This window comes from Ostrea edulis, chromosome 4, assembly GCF_947568905.1.
Source record: "Ostrea edulis chromosome 4, xbOstEdul1.1, whole genome shotgun sequence".
Lineage (NCBI taxonomy): Eukaryota > Metazoa > Mollusca > Bivalvia > Ostreida > Ostreidae > Ostrea > Ostrea edulis.
This window is the reverse complement of record NC_079167.1, coordinates 83,563,958-83,591,942: the sequence shown is the minus strand read 5'-3', so window position 1 is coordinate 83,591,942 and position 27,985 is coordinate 83,563,958. Positions and strand designations below refer to the sequence as shown.

The 27,985-nt window shown below is 34.9% G+C and overlaps 1 protein-coding gene and 1 pseudogene across 3 annotated transcripts in view; both read right to left on the bottom strand.

Annotated features, from left to right (window-relative positions):
• LOC125668709 (receptor-type tyrosine-protein phosphatase alpha-like) overlaps window positions 1-25,762 on the bottom strand; it is a 31,161-nt gene extending 5,399 nt beyond the window's left edge. Inside the window, exons 1-15 of one of the 3 annotated variants that reach the window (XM_048903062.2) lie at window positions 25,633-25,725; window positions 25,398-25,430; window positions 20,584-20,681; window positions 17,912-18,085; window positions 17,385-17,579; window positions 11,502-11,693; window positions 11,341-11,418; window positions 11,076-11,234; window positions 10,606-10,898; window positions 8,619-8,706; window positions 8,417-8,493; window positions 7,201-7,237; window positions 6,861-6,961; window positions 5,878-5,994; window positions 4,873-5,033 (exon numbers count right to left, since the gene is read on the bottom strand). In XM_048903062.2, the coding sequence (XP_048759019.2) occupies window positions 4,873-5,033; window positions 5,878-5,994; window positions 6,861-6,961; window positions 7,201-7,237; window positions 8,417-8,493; window positions 8,619-8,706; window positions 10,606-10,898; window positions 11,076-11,234; window positions 11,341-11,418; window positions 11,502-11,693; window positions 17,385-17,579; window positions 17,912-18,085; window positions 20,584-20,629 (1,718 nt within the window). In that variant the 5' untranslated portion in view covers window positions 20,630-20,681; window positions 25,398-25,430; window positions 25,633-25,725. Of the gene's footprint in view, window positions 1-4,872; window positions 5,034-5,877; window positions 5,995-6,860; window positions 6,962-7,200; window positions 7,238-8,416; window positions 8,494-8,618; window positions 8,707-10,605; window positions 10,899-11,075; window positions 11,235-11,340; window positions 11,419-11,501; window positions 11,694-17,384; window positions 17,580-17,911; window positions 18,086-20,583; window positions 20,993-25,397; window positions 25,431-25,632 lie in introns of those variants that run through there. The other 2 variants (XM_048903061.2, XM_056163998.1) reach the window with 2 other exon arrangements.
• Window positions 25,763-25,849: 87 nt separating this feature from the next.
• On the bottom strand, window positions 25,850-27,029 carry LOC125668711 (protein SpAN-like; annotated as a pseudogene).
• Window positions 27,030-27,985: the final 956 nt, after the last annotated feature.

Here is a 27,985-nt window from a genome sequence, read left to right as displayed (position 1 = left end):
ATAGTACGAGAAATGCTTGCATTAAATTCGGGTGCTGGGTATTGGGTTCCCAATAAATAAGTATAAATGTGCATCACATCGGGATCGGCCTCCTTTCTAATGCTGCCTTCAACCAGATCAGTCGAAGAAATAATTTGAGAAGTATCTTTCTTTTTATATATAATTTATTCTTTTTCCATATTCACATAATCATCAGTAATAGTAATGAAAATACATATTAATCATTTTATACATTCTCACACCATATCACACTCTTTCACACTGCTAATTCTGCATTATTGGTTGAATACCTATTATTCTAGGTTACAGATCAAAAATAGTTTTCCAGTTTTCCCAAAGTCTGTCAAATTTCAAAACTTCACATGATTTAATTGCTATAAATTTTTCAACTTTGCATTTGAAAGAAAGATAATGTATCAGCCCAGTAATATGAGGAATTTTGTTTAGTTTTGAACAATTGAAAACATATTGTTTGGTATACAGAATTATGAAATTAACAACGTTGAGAAGTATCTTTTTGTGATAGTCATTGCATTATGCCATCTGTTCAAAATCCCACCCACTCACCCACCCATCCCATATGATATGTGTTCATATTTTAAGGTTTGGATACTGACGGCTGTTTTTGTGGTTTTTCAGATACTAGTTCCTTGAGAAAGTTTCCCAGTTTACTTTCGGAAGGTCGGTGGTCTCTTCCCAGGTACAGTGTATCTGGGTTCTCTCTTCCACCAATAAAAACTGGGCGCCACCAGATAACTGAAAAATGGTTGAGTGTGGCGGAAAACATCAATCAATCAATCAATCAATGCCTTAGTATACGAGATGGTAGCTGTTTCCTGTTAATGGTGTCGTGGCATATCTTTTGTGATGCCGGCGTTTGCGCATACCAAGTCAATTGAGTCCATATGTATTGCCGTGTTGTCAGTGAATTTGAAACTGTTCCGTGCAATTGAACCATGATTGTTGTCAAAATGATTGCTATTGATAGTTGCTTCTTCAACAAAAACGGGAAACGAAAATATTCATATCTAGTGACCAGTCTTTAAAAAATTACTCTGTTAAATATATCTCTGATTATACGCAAAAGTATTCTCAAGTTGAAATAAAGAATATGCTAGAGTTCCTCATTGACAATATCTTCGTGGTCTTTGGTGATCGGGTCTTCCAATAGTATGTTGGAATTCCCATGGGCACGAATTGTGCTCATTTATTGGTTGATCTGTTTTTATATTCATAAGAAGCAGAATTTATTCAACATCTTCTACGTGAGAAGAAACAATATCTTGCTGTGGCCTTCAATTCGACATTTAGATATATCGAGGACGTTTTATCTATTAACAATAATAACTTTCATCTATATGTCGATTCGATATATCACTACGAGCTAGAAATAAAAGACACCACAGAGTCGTCCACTTCTGCTTCATACTTAGATATTTAAGTGAAAGTAGATATTAACGGCAAAGTCAAAACTCAACTTTATGACAAACGGGATGATTTCAGCTTCTCCATCGTCAACTTCCCATATGTATGTAGCAATATTCCATTATCACCTGAATATGGTGTTTATATCTCTCAACTGATTCGATACGCAAGAGGTCGTTCTGCGTATGGTCAGTTTTAAATGGAGGCAAGCTACTGACAGACAAGGTGATGGTACAGGGGTTTCAAGAGTCTCATTTAAAGTCAGCATTTCGAAAATTATATGGTCGTTATAACGATATCGTTTGCCAATACAACATATCATTGGGTCAAATGTTGTCTGACTTGTTTCATAACGATTGTTAGACCGTTCTTGGCATACTGATTTTGACTGCGGATAACTCCGTTTACCTGATCAAGATATAGGGTTCGCGGCGGGTGTGACCGATGGACAGGGGATGCTTACTCCTCCTAGGCACCTGATCCCACCTCTGGTGTGTCCAGGGGTCCGTGTTTGCCTAAATAATTATTTTGTATTGCTTGTGACATTTATGAGATTGATCACTGTTCGTTATCCTCAGCTGATTCCACAACTGATTCCATATGAAAGGTGAAGATAACGAACAGTGATCAATCTCATAACTTCTATAAGCAATACAAAATAAATAGTTTGGCAAACACGGACACTTGGACACACCAGAGGTCGGATCAGGTGCCTAGGGGGAGTAATTGTGTTGCCAGTGAATTTAAAACTGTTCTGTACAATTGAACTGTGATTTAGTGAAACTGACTGTTGTAGAAAATGAGTGTTTTTACAATCAATCACTGCATAATTACGCTAAATAGTGGGTAAATTTAATTTAATATACTCTAATTAAAGGCATAGGGTCTAAGATATTGGTAAAATTTTGCATGATCCAAAAAGATGGCGAAATTAAAGATCATAATTAGAAAATCACAAAAGGTTCTTCAGAATGTTTACAAACACATTGGATACGATAGTAATTACAAAATAATCCCCTGTTCTCATTTACCTAAACTGGTACCCTGTTGACTTCGCATCTCTTATGTGTTTGTGTGGCCATCAATCAGCGGGGTACCAGTTTAATATATTGTCCTCCAGACAAACCTTTTATAAAGGGCTAAAACGTCAAAATGACTTCAATTTCAAAGCGCTGCAGCTATCGTTAACTCATAATTAATACTACAAATTTGTTTTTGGAGTTCTTCTTGCAAACTATTGTGATGTAAGTTTTAGATAAAAGATAAACCCTATACCTTTAAGTAACCATCTGCGGTTGACCCGGGGGGGGGGTCAATTTTGAACTTGTTGATTGATGTTATATTTTGTGTGGGGTTGCCCATGTGTTGTTAATGGCATCCCGTAAATTCTTGCTTTATGCCACGGCCAATACTCGCCAAATAAAGTTTAAACTGGTTTTGTTTGTCTCTTTCTCTGTATAAATAAAAAGGAATAGAATGTTGTAGTCTGATGTTTGTTAGTGTTACGTCCCTTCATAAAGAGACAACTAGATGTGACAACCTAGACACGGGAAGAAAACATTAGTTTTCACAAAACTGAAACCATGCGGAAACTTTGTGGAAGTTTCCTGTGTGGTTTCCGCAGTGCATAAAAGATTGTATAGTTTCCGTAAGTTTCCGTGGAGTTTCAGTTTGTAAAAACCTGACGTTGACGCTTCCTGTATAGTTTCCAGAGTTCGTAGACGTTTATATAGTTTCCGTAAGACACTGTAGGCTGTGATTTCTAATGGTTTCCGGAATACTGAAACTTAATTAGTGGTTAGGGCGCTGATTTAGCAAATGGAAGATCCGATTCCATATCACACCACCGCGTTGAATTGAAGAACATAAGTAGCAACAGTTTCTTCGCGCATCTTCAGATGTGAAAGTTTGTAGGAGTAAAAAATATCTCTAATGGGGAGTCAAACAACATAAAAAACAAACATATCGTGACGTCACCAGCTATAGGGGAAATCCAGCAAATTTAGACATATGTATAGTATTCAGGGCTCAAACATTGAGGATTCTTTATCGTGTCGATGTTTCCCGTCTCACGGGACCTTGGTTTTCAAAGTATCATCCGAAAGATCCGCAACTCTCACTTCTAAATGTTAAGTGCTTGGCATAGGAGAAATCAGTACGTATTTTTTAAAAAGGTCTTAGGTTTGATACAGCCAGCGAGTGGGTGGGACTCGAAACTATGCCTTCCCGGTCACAAAGTGAACACGCCATGATCAAATGTGAAGATAACGAACAGTGATCAATCTCATAACTTCTATAAGGAATATAAAATAAACATTTGAGCAAACACGAACCCTTGGACATACCAGAGGTGGGATTAGGTGCATACTAATATGTATATTCTTAAATAATAGCATGAAACGGGGAAGATAACAAACAGTGACCAATCTTATACATTGTAACTCCTAGAAGAAATACAAATTTAAGACAAACACAGACCTCTGGACATATCAGATGTGGGACCAGGTGCGCATGAGGAATAAGCATCCCCTGTCGACCTGTCACACTCGCCGCGAGTCCTATATCTTGATCAGGTAAACGGAGTAATCCGTAGCCAAGAACGGCCTAAGAATCGGTATGAAACACGTCAGACAGCATTCGACCTAATGATAGGTTGGATTGTCAAACTAGATCATTATAACGACCATAGAATTTGCAAAATGCTGACTTTAAACGAGTCTGTTGAAACCCCTGTACAATCAAATTGTTTGTCAGTAGGCTGCCTCGATTTAAAATCTGACCATACGCAGAACAGGCTATTGCGTATTGAATCAGTTGAGAAATATAAACACCATATACAGATGATAATGGGATATTGCTGCATAAATATTGGAAGTTGACAATGGAGAAGCTGAAATCATCCCGTTTGTCATAAAGTTGAGTTGTTAGTTTGCCGTTAATATCCATTTTGAATAAAATGTGTAAGTGCGATCGGATGTATTGTAATAACTCGTAAGAAAATCTTTCTATAATCAATATCTATGTTAATATCTCATTGTTCAGCTCTGATCCAAACCAATTTATTGATTTCGAATACTTAACGTGTTTTAACCTCGTTATGTGTGATAAATTTCTTTTATATAAACGGGTGAGCTACATTGTATGCTTCTCGCAAAGAATGGTCATTAAAACAATTTTAAATTTTTTTCCCTGAATTAAAAATGGGATATTTCGTACTTCAACAACCTATAAAATCAGCCCAACTATAATTCGATGATGGCTTAGTTTGCGATTTTTTTTTCCAAAAAAGTTTCTATTTTGGTTTCAATATTTGATACATCATATTCTTTTAAATTATCAAACAAAATCTTCATCTTTAAAAGAGCATCCAAAAATCAATACTGTAAATGAACAAATTCAGAAGGAAGATAACACAGTTTTCATTGACATAGATATTTAAAAAATCACCTGCAGTGAACCAGAATCGGTCCGTCTGACTCAGAAATTCCGCTTTTCACAAGATTTCTGAAACACAAGATCGAGTCTTCACACTCCGGTACTCTTTTCTCATGCCATGACGTGTACTGAAAGTGGCTGATGCGCATGCTCCGACCTTGTTCATCACTTTGCTGCAACATTTACAATAGCAATGACTTTCAAAACATGGAATTTTCGTTGGAAAAAAGTTTTAATGTCACACCTGTATGAAATTAAATTTTCTGATAGGTATAAAAACAGTGCGTCACTAAATTGTCCGAAAAGATAGGTAAGTAAATGTTTGTTTCTAATTCAGTTATTATGAAAACATTGCTTCGTAATCAGTAGATACAAAGAGTTTGTGCACTCTCTTATCTGCTAATTTGCATAAATTCGGATACACTTCTACGTCTAGAAAGGGTCTGTGCATTAGTACTATCAATAAAAGACAGTATTACCTGATCAAACAGCTTGTACTTTCATCAGACCAGTGTTTACCTTACTGAATTTACCTTACTGAGTAAAACGATGTTTGATAATGTAACGCCAGTACACATGTCTCTCTTATAATATTAATGTATGTACATGTTTTATTTTATAAAGCAATGTATGTACATGTCTTATTTTATAAAGCAATGTGTGTACATGTCTTATTTTATAAAGCAATGTATGTACATGTAAGTCTCATAATACCATGTCTGTACATTTTCTACAATAACGTTATATATGTAATTCATTTCAAAATTAAGGATTTTCTCCATCATGCATAGATCTTATCCTTGGACGAATTTGGCTCCAGTTTTTGGCACTCTAGTTTTCCTTTTAGCCCTTACAATTTTATTGATATTTCTGGTTTCCAAAATTTCGGCTTGAGCATCACTGAAGAGACATTGTTTGTCGAAATGCGCATCTGGTGCATCAAAATTGGTACCGTATAAGTTTTACTTGTACACGTCATATCGGATATTATAGTATATGTACATGCCACGTGCTTACCTTACTGAGTGAAAGTTGTCTGATGATGTAATGTCTGTACACATCCTGCCTGTCCAATTTAATGTAGAAAGGTCCAATACAATCCTCAGAGTGTGGCCAGTATCTTAAACACGATATCTGTGCATGCCATAAAAGTTAAAATATAATTTAGGCTTTTCTCTTTCATACAACCACACCTGTCATTTGCTCTGTTGTATGCCTTCAAAATATCACAGTAAAGAGTTAATGTACATTAAAACAGTCATTCATAACATGTGACAATAAATTTTAAATTCTAAGAATATTAATTTTGTTTGTTATTTTGTGTCCCATTCAAGATTTCTTTTTCTTTAAGGCAGGCACGTTACTAGCTACGAATGAAGTTTCACAGATTTTTGCATGATTAACGCTCAAAACCGTAGCGATGGGGATTGTTTATCGTAGCAACGCCCATAGCAACATGGGACCTCCGTTTTTAGCCCTCATACCTGCAAGACCCGCGGTGACTGTCACTTTTAATGCGGGACACTCGGTGATGGAACAGTTGCTATCGAGAACCAAAGCCGAGATGTCCAGGCAGCGAAGTGAAGCTACCGCGACGGGTCAAATTATCAAATAGTTTTGATTGATTCGACATATCACCCTGCTTAACAAGTTTGCAAACATTGAGCATTTACTGTGAACATCTTTAGAGCATACTAAATTGAAATTATCTGATTTCAAATGTTTCATTAAAAAGTGCAGTCTACATCTAAAAGTTTCCTTTGCATTCAAAATGTCAATATCAAAGATAACACTCCTTCTCTCTTGGCTGACGTCAACGAGGAGCAGACGATAGTTATCTTGATATATATAACAGAGTGGAATAAATAATTATTTATCAACATGAATATTTGGTAGTAACATTTGTCACAATGGTATTTCATAGGTGTATATGTACATAAAGAATAGAACTTCTAGACGGGACTTTCGAATAGAATGCAACACCACAACACAGCCCCCACCTTGTCTCCCTCGTACACGTTTGCTAGCATCACTACTCTTGTGCAGTTGTTTTGCCATATCATTGCCCAGAAGTCTTTGAGAGTGTCGGAGGAGAACGGACCTTTGAATAAGCAAAAAGAGCATTTACTACAAAGAGGAGACACTAACATATCCTTTTCTAGTTTTCAAAATCGTTACAGTAGGTATAACTGTTTATAATGAAAAAGTGAAGATGACGAACAGTGGTCAATCTCATAACTCCTATTTAAAAAATACAAAGTAGAGAGTTGGGCAAACATACTCCTGGACACACCAGAGGTAGAATCGGGTACCTAAGAGGGCAAGCATGACAAAAGTTACCTTGTGCAGCAATGTAATTTCTCTCCTTATCAAATCCCTGAAATGATTGTTGATATCATTTAGTTTCTAATAACGTCAGCAGAACGACCGAGATGAATAAAATTACCCATTACAACTATTTCAGCATACTTTGTTAGTTTCTAATAACGTCAGCAGAACGACCGAGATGAATAAAATTACCCATTACAACTATTTCAGCATACTTTGTTAGTTTCTAATAACGTCAGCAGAACGACCGAGATGAATAAAATTACCCATTACAACTATTTCAGCATACTTTGTTGGTTTCTAATAACGTCAGCAGAACGACCGAGATGAATAAAATTACCCATTACAACTATTTCAGCATACTTTGTTAGTTTCTAATAACGTCAGCAGAACGACCGAGATGAATAAAATTACCCATTACAACTATTTCAGCATACTTTAATACTTGTGACCGTGTGACCAGCATATAAACACCGATTTTACATCAGTAAAAGTATTATATCTGTAACCCTTTTCAATAGGAATGGATCAACGTCAATTAAAGAATAGGAATTTCAGATCATACAAACACATTTTATGAGGATTTCTGTAGGAAAAGAAAAAGCGTAGGTGTACCAGATGTAAATGGACAATTTAAAGGTTTTAATGTGGAAAAACAAACAGCAAATAAGGCCACATCACAGTAAAAGAGTTTTTTATCTATTGCTTTTTATTCATTTCTTCTTTTTATTTTTAGAAATGAAGATTGATAGATGCCCAGGTGCTTATGATGTTACTGCTCTTTGTTTTAGGCTAAACATTACTAGATCATGGGTAACCTGTATAACTCACGTGTAGGTGAACAATCCAATACCAACAAAACAGCCAAGACAACATGCACACCAAAAAATCAGATACTGAAATGTTGGTGAGCAATGACGTATCATACAGGTGTATACAAAATCGCACCAGCTTGCATAACGGTAAGAATATAAAATTCTAATGATGCTGAGTAATGATCACATATATCTGTAAAGTCTAAAATCATTAAAGAAACTGAAACTCTATGTGTGATGTATGTGAAGCATACATGTGAATGGTGATATAAATAAATTCACAAAATCAACTTTTAATTCCAAATCACAAATCTATGCCATGGTCATGAGATATTCCTTGAAATTTATTTATGTAGATTACTAAGAAAGAATGCAGTGAATTAATAATACATATAATATAGATATATACTTACATTTATGTAAGAGGCATTTATGTAATCTGTTTTTCCTGAAGTTTCATCTGGGTCTAAAACAACTCTTGCGTAATCATCTAAAAATGAGAGGAAGATAAAATTCATCTTTCGAGGTAACAGTAACATCTACATGAGTAGGAAAGACATGTCAATGCTATAAACACACAAGGATAATAAAGACATGTCAGTGCTATATACACACAAGGGTAGTTTTGTCTGTATCTGTTTTTGGGCATGTTTGTCCATTTCAGTGCTTCGGTGTAAGAATCTGTCATACTGTTGGGAAGTTGCTGGAACAGGAAAAACACAACATTGACATATATGAGATGAAATTGAATTACTTATGATAATCACTAACAGTCTGTGCTTATATAATGAAATAGATGGAACCGATATCTGGATTAGTAGGGACAACTCGTACATCTCCTGACCATGATACGGTGTACATTAAAAGTACCATTCCCCATATTGTAAAATTACATTACATAGCTGCCATCCTAACCTTTTCAAATCTTTAGACATGTCCTTCCCATCTATATAACACATGCACGAGGCCCTCGTATTTAGAAAGTTTGAAGCTAATAGATCAAATAGAATTCCTCTCATCTTATCAATAGCACTCCTGACGAATGTCCTTTTAATCACGGCGGGTGTGACCGGTCAACAGGGGATGCTTACTCCTCCTAGACACCTGATCCCACCTCTGGTGTGTCCAGGGTCCGTGTTTGCCCAACTATCTATTTTGTATTGCTTGTAGGAGTTATGAGATTGATCACTGTTCGTTATCTTCACCTTGCATTAGATCAATTTTCTCACCTACTATCTTTGTTCTTACTTTCTATCTCTGTTCTTATTCATTACCTCTGTATCTAGCACAGGGTGATACGGTTCACATGCTGTTGATATAATATACAAGAACGAGTAGTGACCTTGACATATGATCTTTAGCCAGTGTGCTCAATAAGCAGGTTCGTCACACCATCTACCATCTGTATACTGAGTGGAACAATATTTGTTTGATACTGAAAACGACCCGGTATGACTTCAGCATATTTCGACCTTATATGTTGAGAGACACCTCTTTCTCTCTAGCATTTCTGAAGCAAGTATGGTTGAAAATCGCAAACAGAACCCCCAGCATTAGAAGCGTCCAGCATCAGTAGAAAGCAATGGATCTTTCCAATGTTACGACAGACAACAGTTCGATAAAGAGCCCTCACTGCTACAGCCTTGACGCCATGCTTAGGTCAATGTGGCATTTCATTTAAAACTTTGACCTCTACCTATAAGCTAATATGACGTATAATAAACAGGCATATTCCTCTATCAAACCACCATCTCCGTAACACAACTGGAAATCATTTGTAGCGGACAGTATAAGAAGGAACTTATACTGCCTCGCTAGAGAGCTAGCTTTTCTAGTGATGTGGTAGAGTCTCTCTCTTGATCACGCAAGTTGAGCAACAGCGAGAATGATCAGCACTTGGCTGGGGAACCGCTACACGTTACAAATTGTTGGTGTTAAAGTGACTCTGGTGTTTGGTGGGAGGCCTGTTTCAGGTAGAGTCTCATCGGACCTCTGAGATTTCATGTCCATGTGCGGACGTGGATTCGTCCATGGACGACGGTGGTTATTTCCGGGAACGGTGGATGCCATTGTTGAGTAGGTGACAAACACTCGTAGAGAACTCACACTAAGCTTCGGGACGAAGCTTCCCGGAGTGGGGAGAAATGTAGCATCTGGTATAAGAGAGCGTATATACTACCTCGCTAGTGAGCTAGCTTTTCTAGTGATTTGATAGAGTCTTTCTCTTGATCACACAAGTAAAACAACGGCGAGCGTGATCAGCACTGGGCTGGGTCACCGCTACACATTACACCTTTATAGGGGTGTCCCTATCAGTGTTGTGTTAACGATCGTTTTTTAGAACTCGCATATGCACATTACGCGTCTAAAGACACAAGTTTTAATATCATTGCAATTTCTTTACGATGACATATTTAAGCTCTGTGGGCATGGTAAAAATTGAATTACATCCGTCGTCTTACTCTCATCAAATGTATAAAAAAAATCAATCAGTTTTATATCAATGGATTTAAGAACAACCCAAACTCAACGAGAAAGACTTAGATAGTGTCTCGTACTAACTACATGTACATATATTCCTATCAATTTATCCCCGCGATACCTGAAATTCCTCAATGAATTTATCATATGTTTTCTTTCGCGCCACTTCTTGTATGAACGTGTCGATGTCCTGACGGTACGACATCAAGTTGCAGTATTCCACTTCTTCTTCCTGAATCTCAAAGTTGAGAAGCTCCGGCATGCTTTGGTGTATTTCCTCCAGTGCAATGATGTCATAGTTGGACTCGTTCTTGTACTTTTTCTTTAGCATTAGTCTTGCAGAGATAGCTAAACCAATCACCATGACAACTCCAAAAGAAGTTCCACAAACTAAGATGGATATCCAAAGTTTGTCTTAAATGAGAAAATAGTGTGAATACCATTTTGATTTCAGAACATCGCAATGTAGTTTAGACTTCCATAAGGCATTTTTCTTATGACGGTTTTAGAAAATGCTTATTATCAATTCAAACTTACGTAACTTGAAGTTCGTGATAAGCACTACACAAAGAACACACTGGCTGGTCTTACCTCTGGAACAGGAAATATCGCATTCTTTCTCACATATCATCCCACCCACTGTAGAATTACAGGACGTGCAATTTAGCAGTTCTGTGTTGTCGATACAAGCGGTGCATGTTTCAATACAAATTTCACAACGAGAATTGGAATTTTCAACACAGTGGTCAGCTGGAATGTTGAAAATAACATCTTATTTATGCTGGGTTTTCAATCCATTACACTGACTGATATTGATCAGTGTCTCTGACCATCATTTATCGAAAACAGAGCTTACGATTTTCAAAGTACTCCGTTCTTTCCGTGTGTAACGATATGGGCGTACTGCCTATAGGATGGTATCCCAGTCTCATCGCTACAAAGAAAATCAGTTGATTGATTGAAGAGATTTGAATTACACAAAATTTATTGGACATATTCTAAAACTGAAAGACTCACTTTTCGTGGAGTTACAAATGTTGGGGAAAATTTGCGTATCGCATATAGGACAGTCTGAGTCTGTTGTACTGCTTTCCAGTTTACTAGAGTTGTCAAACTTCACATCAGTAACACTAGTAGGTGCTGGAAAATTCTCAAAACAATCTACATACTTTCCAGAGATGACGTCATGAACACTTCCTGTATTTAGAGCTGAAAAATATATATCATTAGAATATTAAATGAACAGGCCCACATAAGGAAACAATTCCTTGAGATTTTATCAGAATGTGTAAAACATTATTACTGTTACTTCAGAGTGTTTATATGATTATTACACTGTTATATCAGTGTCTGTAGGTCATTATTACACTGTTATTTAGTGTACATCATTATTACACTGTTATTTCAGTGTCTGTAGATCATTATGACACTGTTATTTCAGTGTCTGTAGATCATTATGACACTGTTATTTCAGTGCCTGTAGATCATTATGACACTGTTATTTCAGTGTCTGTAGATCATTATTACACTGTTATTTCAGTGTCTGTACATCATTATTACACTGTTATATCAGTGTCTGTAAATCATTATTACACTGTTATTTCAGTGTCTGTACATCATTATTACACTGTTATTTCAGTGTCTGTACATCATTATTACACTGTTATATCAGTGTCTGTAAATCATTATGACACTGTTATTTCAGTGTCTGTACATCATTATTACACTGTTATTTCAGTGTCTGTAGATCATTTTGACACTGTTTTTTCAGTGTCTGTAGATCATTATGACACTGTTATTTCAGTGCCTGTAGATCATTATTACACGGTTATTTCAGTGTCTGTAGATCATTATTACACTGTTATTTCAGTGTCTGTAGATCATTATTACACTGTTATTTCAGTGTCTGTAGATCATTTTGACACTGTTTTTTCAGTGTCTGTACATCATTATTACACTGTTATATCAGTGTCTGTAGATCATTATTACACTGTTATTTCAGTACCTGTAGATCATTATTACACTGTTATATCAGTGTCTGTACATCATTATTACACTGTTATATCAGTGTCTGTAGATCATTATGACACTGTTATTTCAGTGTCTGTACATCATTATTACACTGTTATATCAGTGTCTGTAGATCATTATGACACTGTTATTTCAGTGTCTGTAGATCATTATGACACTGTTATTTTAGTGTCTGTACATCATTATTACACTGTTATTTCAGTGTCTGTACATCATTATTACACGGTTATTTCAGTGTCTGTAGATCATTTTGACACTGTTTTTTCAGTGTCTGTAGATCATTATTACACTGTTATTTCAGTGTCTGTACATCATTATTACACTGTTATTTCAGTGTCTGTAAATCATTATTACACTGTTATTTCAGTGTCTGTAGATCAGTATTACACTGTTATTTCATTGTCTGTAGATCATTATGACACTGTGATTTCAGTGTCTGTACATCATTATTACACTGTTTTTTCATTGTCTGTATATCATTATGACACTGTTATTTCAGTGTCTGTAGATCATTATTACACTGTTATTTCAGTGTCTGTAGATCATTATTACACTGTTATTTCAGTGCCTGTAGATCATTATGACACTATTATTTCAGTGTCTGTAGATCATTATTACACTGTTTTATCAGTGTCTGTAAATCATTATTACACTGTTATTTCAGTGTCTGTAGATCATTATTACACTGTTATATCAGTGTCTGTAGATCATTATTACACTGTTATTTCAGTGTCTGTAGATCATTATTACACTGTTATTTCAGTGTCTGTAGATCATTATTACACTGTTATATCAGTGTCTGTAGATCATTATTACACTGTTATTTCAGTGTCTGTAGGTCATTATTACACTGTTATTTAGTGTACATCATTATTACACTGTTATTTCAGTGTCTGTACATCATTATTATACTGTTATTTCAGTGTCTGTACATCATTATTACACTGTTATATCAGTGTCTGTAGATCATTATTACACTGTTATTTCAGTGTCTGTAGATTATTACTACACTGTTATATCAGTGTCTGTACATCATTATTACACTGTTATTTCAGTGTCTGTACATCATTATTACACTGTTATTTCAGTGCCTGTAGATCATTATTACACTGTTATTTCAGGGTCTGTAGATCATTATTACACTGTTATTTCAGTGCCTGTAGATCATTATGACACTGTTATTTCAGTGTCTGTAGATTATTACTACACTGTTATATCAGTGTCTGTACATCATTATTACACTGTTATTTCAGTGTCTGTAAATCATTATTACACTGTTATTTCAGTGTCTGTACATCATTATTACACTGTTATTTCAGTGTCTGTAGATCATTATTACACTGTTTTTTCAGTGTCTGTACATCATTATTACACTGTTATTTCAGTGTCTGTAGATTATTATTACACTGTTATTTCAGTGTCTGTAGATCATTATTACACTGTTATTTCAGTGTCTGTAGATCATTATTACACTGTTATTTCAGTGTCTGTAGATCATTATTACACTGTTATTTCAGTGTCTGTAGATCATTATTACACTATTATTTCAGTGTCTGTACATCATTATTACACTGTTATTTCAGTGTCTGTACATCATTATTACACTGTTATATCAGTGTCTGTAGATTATTATTACACTGTTATATCAGTGTCTGTAGATTATTATTACACTGTTATATGAGTGTCTGTATTTCACCATGTTAATTGTCTTTGGGAGAGAGCTATCTAAGTTTGTGAACTTGTGCCTTATCCTTTTGATGTTCTTGTCAATTAAATATCTTCCATTCAAAACATTGTGTCATTGTTGTTTCAGAGTCTGTAAAGCACCATGCCAATGTTGCTGGTAAATCGTATTTCTCATAATGTTAGTATCTGCCTCGTTTATATACATGTATACTGAAAATAGAACGCCTTTAACCTTCGATTCCATTAGAATAGGTCCTTAGTACCCCTTGCTTGTCGTAAGAGACGGCTAAATGGGGCGGTCGTTCAGATGAGACTGCAAAACCCGAGGCTCTATGTCACAGCAGGTTTGACACGATAAAGATCCCTTCCTGATCAAAGACCATAAGCGGCGAGTATCTAAGCTTAATTTTGCAGCACTTCACCAGCAATGGTGACGCCTTCATATGAGTGGAAAATTATCGGGCGAGACGTCAAACAATAGACGATCGATCAAAGAGTTTGAGATGTATATCATCTTAGATCCTTCACATTACATAGAAGTGTATTCGTACATGAGAAGGTAAAGCTAACGAACATTGATCATGCTCCTAATGCAAGGTGAAGATAACGAACAGTGATCACTCTCATAACTCCTATAAAGGTGAAGATAACGAACAGTGATCACTTTCATAACTCCTATAAAGGTGAAGATAACGAACAGTGATCACTCTCATAACTCCTATAAAGGTGAAGATAACGAACAGTGATCACTCTCATAACTCCTATAAAGGTGAAGATAACGAACAGTGATCACTTTCATAACTCCTATAAAGGTGAAGATAACGAACAGTGATCACTCTCATAACTCCTATAAAGGTGAAGATAACGAACAGTGATCACTCTCATAACTCCTATAACTCCTAATATATATTATAAAAATTCAAAATTAAGAGTATGCCAAACAGACACTGAAACAGACAGGTGAAGATAACGAACAGTGGTCAATCTATTAACTCCAATAAGCAATACAAAGTATATAGTTGGGCAAACACGGACCCCTGGACACACCATAGGTGGGATGAGGTGCTTAGGAGGAGTAATCATCCCCTGTCGACCGGTCACACCCGTCGTGAGCCCTATATCTTGATCAGGTAAACGGAGTAAACCATAGTCAAAATCAGTATATAAAGAACAGTGTAACACATCAGATAACATTGGACCTAGTGATAGCATGTATTTGCCAATTCGATCCTTATAACGACCTGCTATTTTGTATTTGCAAATTCGATGCTTATAACGACCACATAATTTACAAAATGCTGACTTCAAATAAGACTGTTGGATTCCTCCAACATCATCTTATCTGTCAGTAGCCTGCTTTGGTTTAAATATTGATCATATAGAGAACATGCTCTCGCGTATCGAATCAGTTGAGAGATATGAACACCATATGCAGGTGATAATAGAATATTGCTTCATAAATATGGGAAGTTGACGATGAAGAAGCTGAGTCATCTCGTTTGCCATTAAGCTGTGTTGTCTGTGTTCAATAAAATATCTAAGTATGAAGCAGATATGGAAGACGCTGTGGTGTTTTACGTTGAGTTCAGTGGAATAGATCGAATCGATTGATTGATTGCATCTTGTTTAACGTCCCTCTCGAGGATTTTTCACTCATATGGAGACGTCACTAAGACCGGTGAAGGGATTTAAATTTAGGCCTATGCTCGGTGCTTACGGTCATTGAGTAGTGAGGTGTTTTAGCGTGCCATACCCACTGTGACAGGGGACATCCGTTTTTAAGGTCATCTCCGAGGACCCGTGACATTCACACCTGATGCCGAGCGTTTGGCGATAAAAATGTCACTACTTGTTTTAACGACTTAAGTATGCCGCGGCCGGGATTCGAACCCCGACCTTCTGCATGCGGGGCGAACGCTCTACCTCTAGACCACCGCGGCGATCAATATATTTATGAAAATGAGTATTGTTAATAGATTTTTTTTTCTTATTGTGTATAAGCCTTTGAATTAGATTATGCGTCATGTGAATACAAAAACAGGCCAACTAATACTGGAACACAATTTGTGCCCGTGGGAATTCACATTTTGTTATGTGCCTCTTTGAGAAAATGTCCACTCTCTTTACGCAATGTATATTCTGCTAAGACGTCTATCACTTACTGGAATTATACATATAGAAATAATGGTGTGGACAGCAGGTTTTGTCCAGAGGGTGATTGATGAAATCGCATGCAATGGACTCTTGGAGAAGTAAAACATGATCAAAATAGGATCAATATCAAGCTATTGAAAACATTTTACGTAACTTAGTCATTTTAAACAAGAAGACCAAAGACCACCTGAGTAATAACTAAAATTATCGTCTCAATCTATAATAAGTATCCTGTTCTGTGTATCTAAGCTAATTTCTAATATTCAGCAGCAGTATAAAACAATATGTTTTCTTTAAAACTGAAATATCCCAAAATATCACCATACTGATAAAAGACTTTAAATAATATAATATGCTACATTAACACTATGTGACTATTTTGGACCTGCCTCAGAGTCAGAACCCTGTGGTGGCAGAATTCACAGTTTAGGTACACCACTTTCTGCATTTCCTAAAGATGCATTTAGTTTTTATACAGTATCAGCAAAATTAAAGAAATCTTTCAAATGATTAAGACAATTTTCACTATAAAAATTCTGGCCCCACCCTTGGACCAAAACCCTACCTTTGGGGTCATGAAATTAACAAGGATAACTGTCCTTCTAAATATTTACTTAGTGTCAATTTAGTATTAACAGCATTAAATCAGATAATATTTGTTTTAAATATACAGTCTATACCAAATTTGGCACCGCTCTGGAATCAGAAACTCTATCCTGGGGATCATGAAATTCGCAATTTCATTAGAGACCTTCATGCTTTACTTGGATATGCATTTGATTATTCTTACACATGTGCTGTTGTAGAAAAGACTTTTGAAAATTGATCAATTTTTGCCAGTTCTCCTCTAAGTGTGTAGGAGTCCTGAAATTTACAATTTAGGTCTTTCTTGTCCCAAGATGCATATCAAATTTGAAAAGAAGTTAAAAATGTTCAATTGTTAGCACAAGACGAACAGCGCACGACGACGGATGCAAACCAAAGCAATATGCCATCTAAGTGGCTCAGGTGATCTAAAAGGCATCATACTTAAAGGCCTAAACTCGAAGAGTCGAATTTCGCCATCTCTGCGCAGAGTAAGAGTGTCACCCATCATCGCTTGTTCACATTTGATGAACTTTTCGTTGATTATTGTGTTGCTGAAGGAGAATTCGCCACAAAGGGTTTCATTTGAATACCTCTCATCTCCGCTTATATACACATAGAACATGTTGTTTGTGCTAGCTGTAGTTAAAAGAAAATCAAAGCTATCAATACATATGATCTTACCTGCAGAATAAACATTTTCGTGGGATTAAATGTTCGCGCTTTATAGAATGAAGCGCATTTGTCAAGTTTGGATTTTGTAGTTGAAGAATCTTTGTTCTTTTTAAATAAGAGTTTGTTTTTTTGTTTGTGAAGAGTTTGGATTTGAAGTTTCATACAAAAACCAATGAAAATTAAAGCCTACGAAAATTAATCATTTTACGATATACCCTAGTACATCTATTACGTTGGTATTGATGTATCGCTGTACTATCAATTTCAATCACTAGCTTCTAAGAAGGTAAACTTACCTCCCCTTATGCGAATAAATATCAATGAAATATTGTATACATCGTCCATAATGACTCTCCAGTACTGTTTCGACTGGTTATTCGTCAGAGCGTACGTTTCTGAATCACCATCTATAGCGTCAGACGCCTCTCCCATCAACCTCACCGAGCTTTGTTCTGCTCTGAGGGCAACCCCTGGGGATGCAATAAGAAAACGTTCTCTTCAAGTACATTCTACATTGGTTGATACTGATATATAGGATCTCTAATGGTTTATAATGATTTATAGTTAACGAGTTGTGTGTTTCCTATCCCCGAGCTTTGGCTAGTACAAGATTTAGGACAATTCTACACAAGATGGAGAATATTAATCGGCCGCTAAAATTTTAGAATATTCTAAACCAGTTCCATGTAACACACGGAAATTGCAATATTAAACGTTTTATTCGAAACTGGAAAGAAAATCAAGAAACATTTTAATTTGAATGATCATTTCAAAAAACTCTTAACTAATACATGGACTATCCTCTATGTAAGAGCACCTAAGAGTTGTCAAGGGAAAAAATTATAAGCGTATGAAACATCTATATTTAAAGTTTCAATATCGGGTGTGTCTGCTTAGATATTGCAGCAGAACTTAGAATAAATCATCTTAAACTCAGCAGGTGCACCCTAAAACTTACAAGTGATAGGTATATCGAGGAAGTCCACAGAATACTATAAAAGCTAGTGTATAAAGGTGTGGGCGTCATCGGTCTGTCAATTAAAAACATGCTGGACACAGGGGGCAAAAAGCGTTATCAAACATGGCTAGAAAAAGTTTAAAAACTGAAACATTAGTTATTCCCAAAATCAAAAGACAATGATTTTCTCCATTAAAGCAGACTCAATTACAGCATCGTGTGTACTTGAAAATTATATTAGTTTTACACCAGATATTTCCTTATTAGTTTCACACGGGAGTTCCAGGGGCGAACTGGGGATCTGAAATCGAAATGTAGGTGAAAACGAAAGTAGATTATGGTGTTACCATATCTAGTGGTAAGTGTACATTCTTTATGTTAGTTAGTGTAATACGATGGCCATTTACCAAAAGTTTATCAATCAATAGACATTCATTATCTATGAATGTGCTGCGTACACGTGGTTCAGATATGGTAACACCATAATCTATTTACATGTACCCAATGAGCAGAGACTTTACAAACAGATAATATCACCCACAATGCAAATTATATTGAATAAGAATGACATGATTTTCGAATATAAATAACATAATTATCGAATATAAATGACATGATTATTGAATATGAATGATACGATTATCGAATATGAATCACATGTTTTTGAATATGAATGATAAGATTATCGAATATGAATCACATGTTGTTGAATATGAATGATAAGATTATCGAATATGAATCACATGTTTTTGAATATGAATGAAAAGTTTAGAATATGAATAACAATTTATTGAATAAGAATAACATGTTTTTGAATATGAATGATAAAATTATCGAATGTGAATAACAACTTTTCGAATATGAATGATATGCTTTAGAATATAAATTACAAGTTTTCGAATATGAATAACAAGATTAGTATAATAGTGTAACGTTTTACACGCCATAGAAGACTCTTAAATTGATTTATAAAATGTTGAAGTACCATCATGGTGGCATGCAGATGAAGCAAACATTAATATCTTTATATTTTGAGTTTCAATAGATTGCAGAAACCAAACATGCTTCAGAAATGTGCTGAATATGTCATAGAATTATTTCTGCAACCCTTCTTTGCACGTCGCGGAGTTTACACAATGCAATAACCTATATATATTTGCTGCTGTAGCATATTCAACCAAAACAACTTGTTCTAATCAATTGATTTTTCTGGAAACTCATCATGAGTTGCTTCTATATTTTACATACTAACATTTTGGGGAGTAAAAGCTTCATATGAAATCCTTAATTCATAATATTTATTCAATAATGAATAAAAGTGAAACATGTTCATTAGAATAATAAAGATTTATATTTATCTTTAAAATTCTTTATTCAGAACTTTTATGCATTTCATCGATAAGGAATTATTCTACCAAAACCACAGGGACTAAGCCCGTTTGGGCCCGGACTTTATGGCAGCATAGAGTCTGGGTCCAAACGGGCTTAGCCCCTGTGACCGAAACAATAAGAAATGCTTTCTCATTTCCCCATTCCCACTTTCTAACACAATCACACATACATTAGCCGCTCAAGTGGCCGATAATCAACGTCTTGACTTCCATACATCATTTTTGCGTCAAGTAGATTAGCCAGGTTCATTGCTGTCATGCACAATAACATAGCCGTATTCGAATAGAAGTGTTGAAAAATAACCATCTTCGGTCTCAGTATATTTTTGGAGTCGGTTGGGTTTTCAACAGAAAGATTTTCCTACGACGAAGGGAGTTTTAAGACAAATTACAACATTATCAAAGTTGAACATACAGGTCATAACATGAATCAACCATGAATAGGGCACATTTCTAGTCTTGGGTGAAAGGTTGATGGATATATAAACGCACATTTCTAAATGTATACATTGCTTGATTTACAAGAATTGTATGCACAGTACTGCACATGTAAAGCATGCATTATACAAAGAAAACAAAAGAATATTTCACCGAGGTATTATCGATTCATTTTACATACCCTGAGCTTGAAATGTTGAAAAAATTAGAATAGCATAGATCTCCATTTTGTCAACAAGGAAAGCAAGTCGTAATTGTATTTCCGCACTAGAATGTTTCCTGGAATGAACATTTTTGCACTTTAACTATTTCGCATGCAACCTCAACTGTATATTTATCCTCCATCGATCTGCATACATCTATTTGGAAAGATGCAAATAACATTTGTAACGTAAACATTTCTATAGAAACATTTATACAAAACACACACACACAGAAACACACACACGCATGCACGCACGCACGCACACACGCACACACATACAAACACACAATTATTGCATTTCTTTAGCCTAAAGGCATAAACTAGAACGTGTATGGATGAACTTTTTGTAAATAGGTTTTTGTTACTCTGAATTGCCTTTAGTTTGCAGTTTGTTCCTCAAATCCCTTTCTCCCAACCACCATCAGCACTCCACTGAAAGCAGTTCCTTTATATCAAACAATTTTATACTGGATTTATTAATAAACCTCACTTTCATTGTAAATCTCTAAACTCAATAAAATTCATGGAATCCATGTGTTCAATACATTGAACTTGATCGTAAATCATTTTATAGCGTACATGTCATTCTTGTAACAATCTTCAATGTACTTTATACATGTAATTACAGGACGACTTTTGTTATTTTAATTAATGCGTATGCTAATTTGATTTGCATGTAGTTTGCGAAAATAAAATCTGACATTCCTTTTTTCATGATGCCTAATGCGGCCCAGGTCTTTCTGTAGTAATATTGGCGAACAAAATTTTCATCTTCCTTAATCTTTAATATTTGTTTTTGCTTTAAATTTACTTCTTTTTGTTTGTATTTAAGTTCTTGGTTTGTTTGTTGTAGAGCCTTAATCTATAAGTCTTGAACAATAAGTGGTCATGCTGAAAAACCAGAAAAAAAACACTTTCTCTCTGAGTTGCTAATATATATTTCCACACCAAGCTGATTGTGTTCTTTGTGAGTTACTATTATATACTTGTGCATCTAGCTAATTGTGTCCATTCTGAGTTACTGATATATTCCTGTGCACCAAGCTAATAATGTCCGTTCTGAGTTACTAATATATACTTGTGCACCAAGCAAATTGTGTTCTTTCAGAGTTACTAATATATAATTGTACACGAAGCAAATTGTGTTCTTCCTGAGTTACTAATGTATATTTGTACACCAAAGTAATTGTGGGTTGGTATTTCTTTGAGTTGATAATATACTCTCTGATACCACGCACAAGTACTCTGAAGTAGATATAAAAATATGCTGGAGTTCCTCATTGACATGGTTCTTCCAACAGTCTGTTGGAATCCCTATGGGCACGAATTGTGTTCCTTTGTTAGCTGACCTGTTTTTATATTCCCATGAAGCAGAATTTATTTAAAAACTTTTGAGAAGAAAAAAATTCTTGCTGTGGCTTTCAATTCGACATTTGGATATATCGACGTCGTATCATCTATTACTTTTCATTCATATGTCGGTTCGATATATCCCAGTGAACTCGAAATAAAAGCAACTACAGAGTCGTCCACTTCTGCTTCATATTTTGATGTTTTATTGAAAGTATATGTCAACGGCCAACTAACAACTCAACTTTATGACAAAAGTATTGATTTCGGTTTCTCCATCGTCAACTTCCCATATTTATGTAGCAATATTCCATTATCACCTGCATATGGTGTTTATATCTCTATGAGGATGTGTCTTATCGTACACGCCTACCTCAGTCGCTTTAAATTCGCCTGTAGAGAAATGTTCTAATGGAATAGAATGGTAGTGATTGGAAGAGTTCTGGTCAATGTCGGGAGAAGAGGACTTTTTGTCGGAAGAACTGTACAAAATAAACAATATATACTCAAAATGTATTTCTATCATTTTTGCAGAAGATAACTCCTTCTCCTCGATGAATAGAAGACCTTTTTTGTCGGCAGTGTATTTCTACAATGTGTATAAACACTAAATGTTTAATGACGGTGTATTTCTACAATGTGTATAAACACTAAATGTTAAATGACAGTGTATTTCTACAATGTGTATAAACACTAAATGTTTAATGACGGTGTATTTCTACAATGTGTATAAACACTAAATGTTTAATGACGGTGTATTTCTACAATGTGTATAAACACTAAATGTTTAATGACGGTGTATTTCTACAATGTGTATAAACACTGAATGTTAAATGACGGTGTATTTCTACAATGTGTATAAACACTAAATGTTTAATGACGGTGTATTTCTACAATGTGTATAAACACTAAATGTTAAATGACGGTGTATTTCTACAATGTGTATAAACACTGAATGTTAAATGACGGTGTATTTCTACAATGTGTATAAACACTAAATGTTTAATGACGGTGTATTTCTACAATGTGTATAAACACTGAATGTTAAATGACGGTGTATTTCTACAATGTGTATAAACACTGAATGTTAAATGACGGTGTATTTCTACAATGTGTATAAACACTGAATGTTAAATGACGGTGTATTTCTACAATGTGTATAAACACTAAATGTTTAATGACGGTGTATTTCTACAATGTGTATAAGCACTAAATGTTAAATGACGGTGTATTTCTACAATGTGTATAAACACTGAATGTTTAATGACGGTGTATTTCTACAATGTGTATAAACACTAAATGTTTAATGACGGTGTATTTCTACAATGTGTATAAACACTAAATGTTTAATGACGGTGTATTTCTACAATGTGTATAAACACTAAATGTTTAATGACGGTGTATTTCTACAATGTGTATAAACACTAAATGTTTAATGACGGTGTATTTCTACAATGTGTATAAATGTTTAATGACGGTGTATTTCTACAATGTGTATAAACACTAAATGTTTAATGACGGTGTATTTCTACAATGTGTATAAACACTAAATGTTTAATGACGGTGTATTTCTACAATGTGTATAAATGTTTAATGACGGTGTATTTCTACAATGTGTATAAATGTTTAATGACGGTGTATTTCTACAATGTGTATAAACACTAAATGTTTAATGACGGTGTATTTTTACAATGTCTATAAACACTAATTGTTTAATGACGGTGCATTTCTACAATGTTTATAAACACTAAATGTTTAATAACGGTGAATAATGTTTATAAACACTAAATGTTTAATAACGGTGAATAATGTTTATAAACACTAAATGTTTAATAACGGTGAACAATGTTTCAAAACATTAAATGTTTAATAACGGTGAATAATGTTTATAAACACCAAATCTTTAATGACGGTGTATAATGTTTATAAACACTAAATGTTTCATGACGGTGTATAATGTTTATAAACACTAAATGTTTAACGACAGTGTAAGGTGAAGATAACGAACAGTGATCAATCTCACAACTCCTATAACCAATATAAAATAGATAGTTGGGCAAACACGGACCCCTGGACACACCAGAGGTGGGATCAAGTGCCTAGGAGGAGTAAGCATCACCTGTCGACCGGTCACACCCGCCGTGAGCCCTATATCCTGATCAGGTAAACGGAGTTATTCGTAGTCAAAATCAGTGTACCAAAAACGGCCTAACAATCGATATGAAACATGTCAGACAACATTTGACCCAATGATAGATTGCAACGACGAACTAGATCTTTATAACGACCATAGAATTTGCGAAATGCTGACTTCAATCGAGAGTGTTGAAACCCCTGTACCATCAACTTGTTTGTCAGTAGCTTGTCTCGATTTAAAAACTGACTATACGCAGAACAAGCTCTTGCGTATTGAATCATTTGAGAGATATAAACACCATATTCAGGTGATAATGGAATATTGCTACATAAATATGGGAAGTTGACGATGGAGAAGCTGAAATCATCCCGATTGTCCTACAGTTGAGTTGTTAAATTTTCGTTAATATCCATTTTCAATAAAATATCAAAGTACGAAGTAGATGTGGACGATTCTGTGGTGTCTTTTATTTCGAGTTCACTGAGATATATCGAATCGACATATGAATGAAAGTTATTGTTGATAGACAAAATGTCATCGATATATCTAATTGTTGAATTGAAAGCCACAGCAAGAGATTTCTTCTCGCGTATAAGTTTTTGAATAAATTCTGATTCTGAATAAATTTTTTTAAATATATATATATATATATATATATATATATATATATATATATATATATATTAAACGACACGAACAACAGTGAAATGTAAAATTTTTGGGATGATCTGTCCCTTTCTCGGGACGATAGAAAATTTACAAAGAAAAGAAAACTAGATAGAAAAGGAAACTCTTCCTCTTTGTTTTACCCATTATTGTAGATATTTCTTTCTGTTTCTTCCTCTTTGTTTCATTATTGTAGATATTTCTTTCTGTTTCTTCCAATATCTTAACATATTTATGTATGCTAGCTTTCTATGCAATCAAAGTATATTAAAGTACATCTATAGCAAGATTAACAAAAAAGCAGATTTCGAAAAGAAAAAAATTCTCACAATTTCAGAGTATGTCAGAAATGTATCTATATGTTAAACAATCTAAAGTAAGAACTTGTTATATGAATATATTTTATGAAGAATTCTATCTTGCTTGCAATCGCTTCCTCACACAAATTGCGGTAGATACAAGTATGAGCTCAACAACACATATGCCGATTATCAGGGAAACTGTAAAATGGCATTGTTGGAAAATTCATCGAGAGCACTATTTCTTTTATTGTTATTTTCTAATATTAAATATATATATATTTATTTATTTATATATGAATAATACAGCTTTGACGAAAACAATAATGAAAACTGACCTAATTGACCAACAGTGAATCCTGACGAAATAACTGTAATAAAACAAACATAATTAAAAGCATGAAAGTAAAATAATTGAGGTATTCTAAAATCTTCATATCCAAATACGCAATGTGTTACAACATTCCAACAGATCAGTTAGAAATAGAGTACTCCCGGTATGGAGTTTGTTTTATTAAGCGAGTTGATATTTTGTTCTTATCATGAATTCTATTGCGAGTATTGTGTTTCTACCTGATATTTCATCGACAGAGACCGCTGTTGTTGAATTAACAATGGTGTCGCTGAACACTTTTATGACAAGAAGCGGATTTGTTGCGACTTTCATTACAGTTGTTGCTTGTGGCGATGTTCTTGATCTGATATTTTTGTTGTTTCTGCCAGTCTTGTCGTAACCGAAGTTGCTGTCGTAGCCGAAGTTGTTGTCGTAGCCGAAGTTGTTGCAGTTGTTGTAGTCGTTGTTGCAGTCGGAGTTGATGTCTTTTTAGTTGGAATCGCTCTTGTTGTAGACAGAGTTGTTGTGTTTTGCGTCCGTGACAGAGTCAGTATTTTTGATGTTCATAAAATTATTCTTTGTGTAGTTGCTGTGGGTGATAGTGAACTACTAGTAACTTAAAAGACTATTGACGTTAATATCAAGGAATATCACTACACATGTATATCATTAATGATAAATCTAAATGTAAAGACAATCAACATACCTGTCCAAGATAGACGGAATCCTTTTGCTGTCATTCTGTGGTCAGATACAAAGGATATTTTGATTTTGTAACTTCTTGCATTCACCTTTTCCCTGTGTATTCTACCACACTCTTTTAACAAAGTATAACAGCAAGGATCGACTTCTTGAATCTGAAAAACATACAACACAAACACATGTACGAAATCATTGCTGTGTAAAAGGTGTACAATAATGTTTGTAGACAATCATTTCCATTGAATTCACCTCTAAGTAGTCGTCACATTTTTTTTTATATCCATATCGATGACAGTAATCGTCACGTTCGATTTACTGTGTCCCGTTCTAATCATTAACGTGTAGTTTACGTTGTTTGGATAGTTCCCAGGGTAACCAGGTGATGTAATTTGTCCACACTTGTCGTCCCGATATTCAATGAAAACATCTCGTGTCGATACATAACCTAACGAAAACACATAGAGCTTTAGATAATTTTATCAATGATATCTTCTGTTAATATAAGATTTCTGTTTCCATTGATTTCAATATTAATACTGCGATTCTTACCCAAGTTCCCCATCATCGTTAGAATTGTTATCATAAAGCACATCTTGCCCCAGGATTGTATGCCTAAGATGATTAGCAAGCAAATGCTTACACGGAAGTTTACAGCGGATGTGTCTGTTTCGATAAGTGTTGCAAAGATGACGGTATGTAGTCTGATAAAAACATAATAACGTGATTGTTAAAGGTTTACCTTGTGTTGGAAGATTGAATGAATTAAATTGCATAAACAATGAATATGAAAATTATGAATAAGTATAACTCTCTTTCTCAAATTTTCAGGATGGCCTTTTTTAGTTTAGTTGTGGTGCTACTTTCCTTTTCTATTTAGATTTGTTTCTATGTAAATAGTCTATCGTCCTGAGGAGGGGACAGCAGGCCATCCTGAAAATTTGTAAAGATACAGTTTCGTGAAATTGTTATGAATACTACTATATCGTTATAACAAGTTTGTATGGAATCTTAACAACGCTGTTTAAGGAAAATTGCAGTTTTCTGACGGTGATATATGATTCTGTTTATGTACGTCTCACATCTTAAAAAATTTGATGACCTATGCATTTTATTTGATAATTTGTTAGTTTTAACTCTAATGAATGGAAATAAATATATATTTCAAACTTGTATCAGATAAAACTGCAAGTATGGAGTTACCTTAATTATGATTTACAATTTGACAATCAGGGTGACTTCAGCTTCTCCGTTGTCAACCTTCCATATCTATGTAGCAATATTCCATTTTCAACTGGATTTGGTGTTTATGCCTCTCAATTAATTCGTTACGCAAGAACTTGTTCTGCGTATGATCAGTTTTCAAACGAAGCAGACTACTAACAAACAAGTTGATGTTACAAGGGTTTCTACAGTCTCGTTTAAAGTTAGCATTTCAGAAATTTTGTGGTCGCCATAATGATCTAGTTTGTCAATATAACCTATCATTGGATCATACACTGTCTGCTGTGTTTCATACCGATTGTCAGACAGTTCTTGGCACACTGAATTTGACTACGGATTTCTCCGTTTACCGGATCAAGATATAGGGCTCATGGTGGGTGTGACCGGAAATGGTTACTCCTTCTATGAATTTGATTCCACCTCTGGTATATTCAGTGGTCCGTGTTTACCCAACTCTCTATTTTGAATTCTTTAAATGAGTAATGAGATTGATCATTGTTATCTTTACCTTTCATTGAATAGGTTAGATTTTCTTAAAATTAGGCCAAACTTCAAGGTCTCAAATACTTTGCTTCCCCAAAATGGGCCTTGTCATAAGGAATATGCATAGTTTTTACAACAAACGGGATGATTTCAACTTCTCCATCGTTAATTTCCTATCTTTTTGTA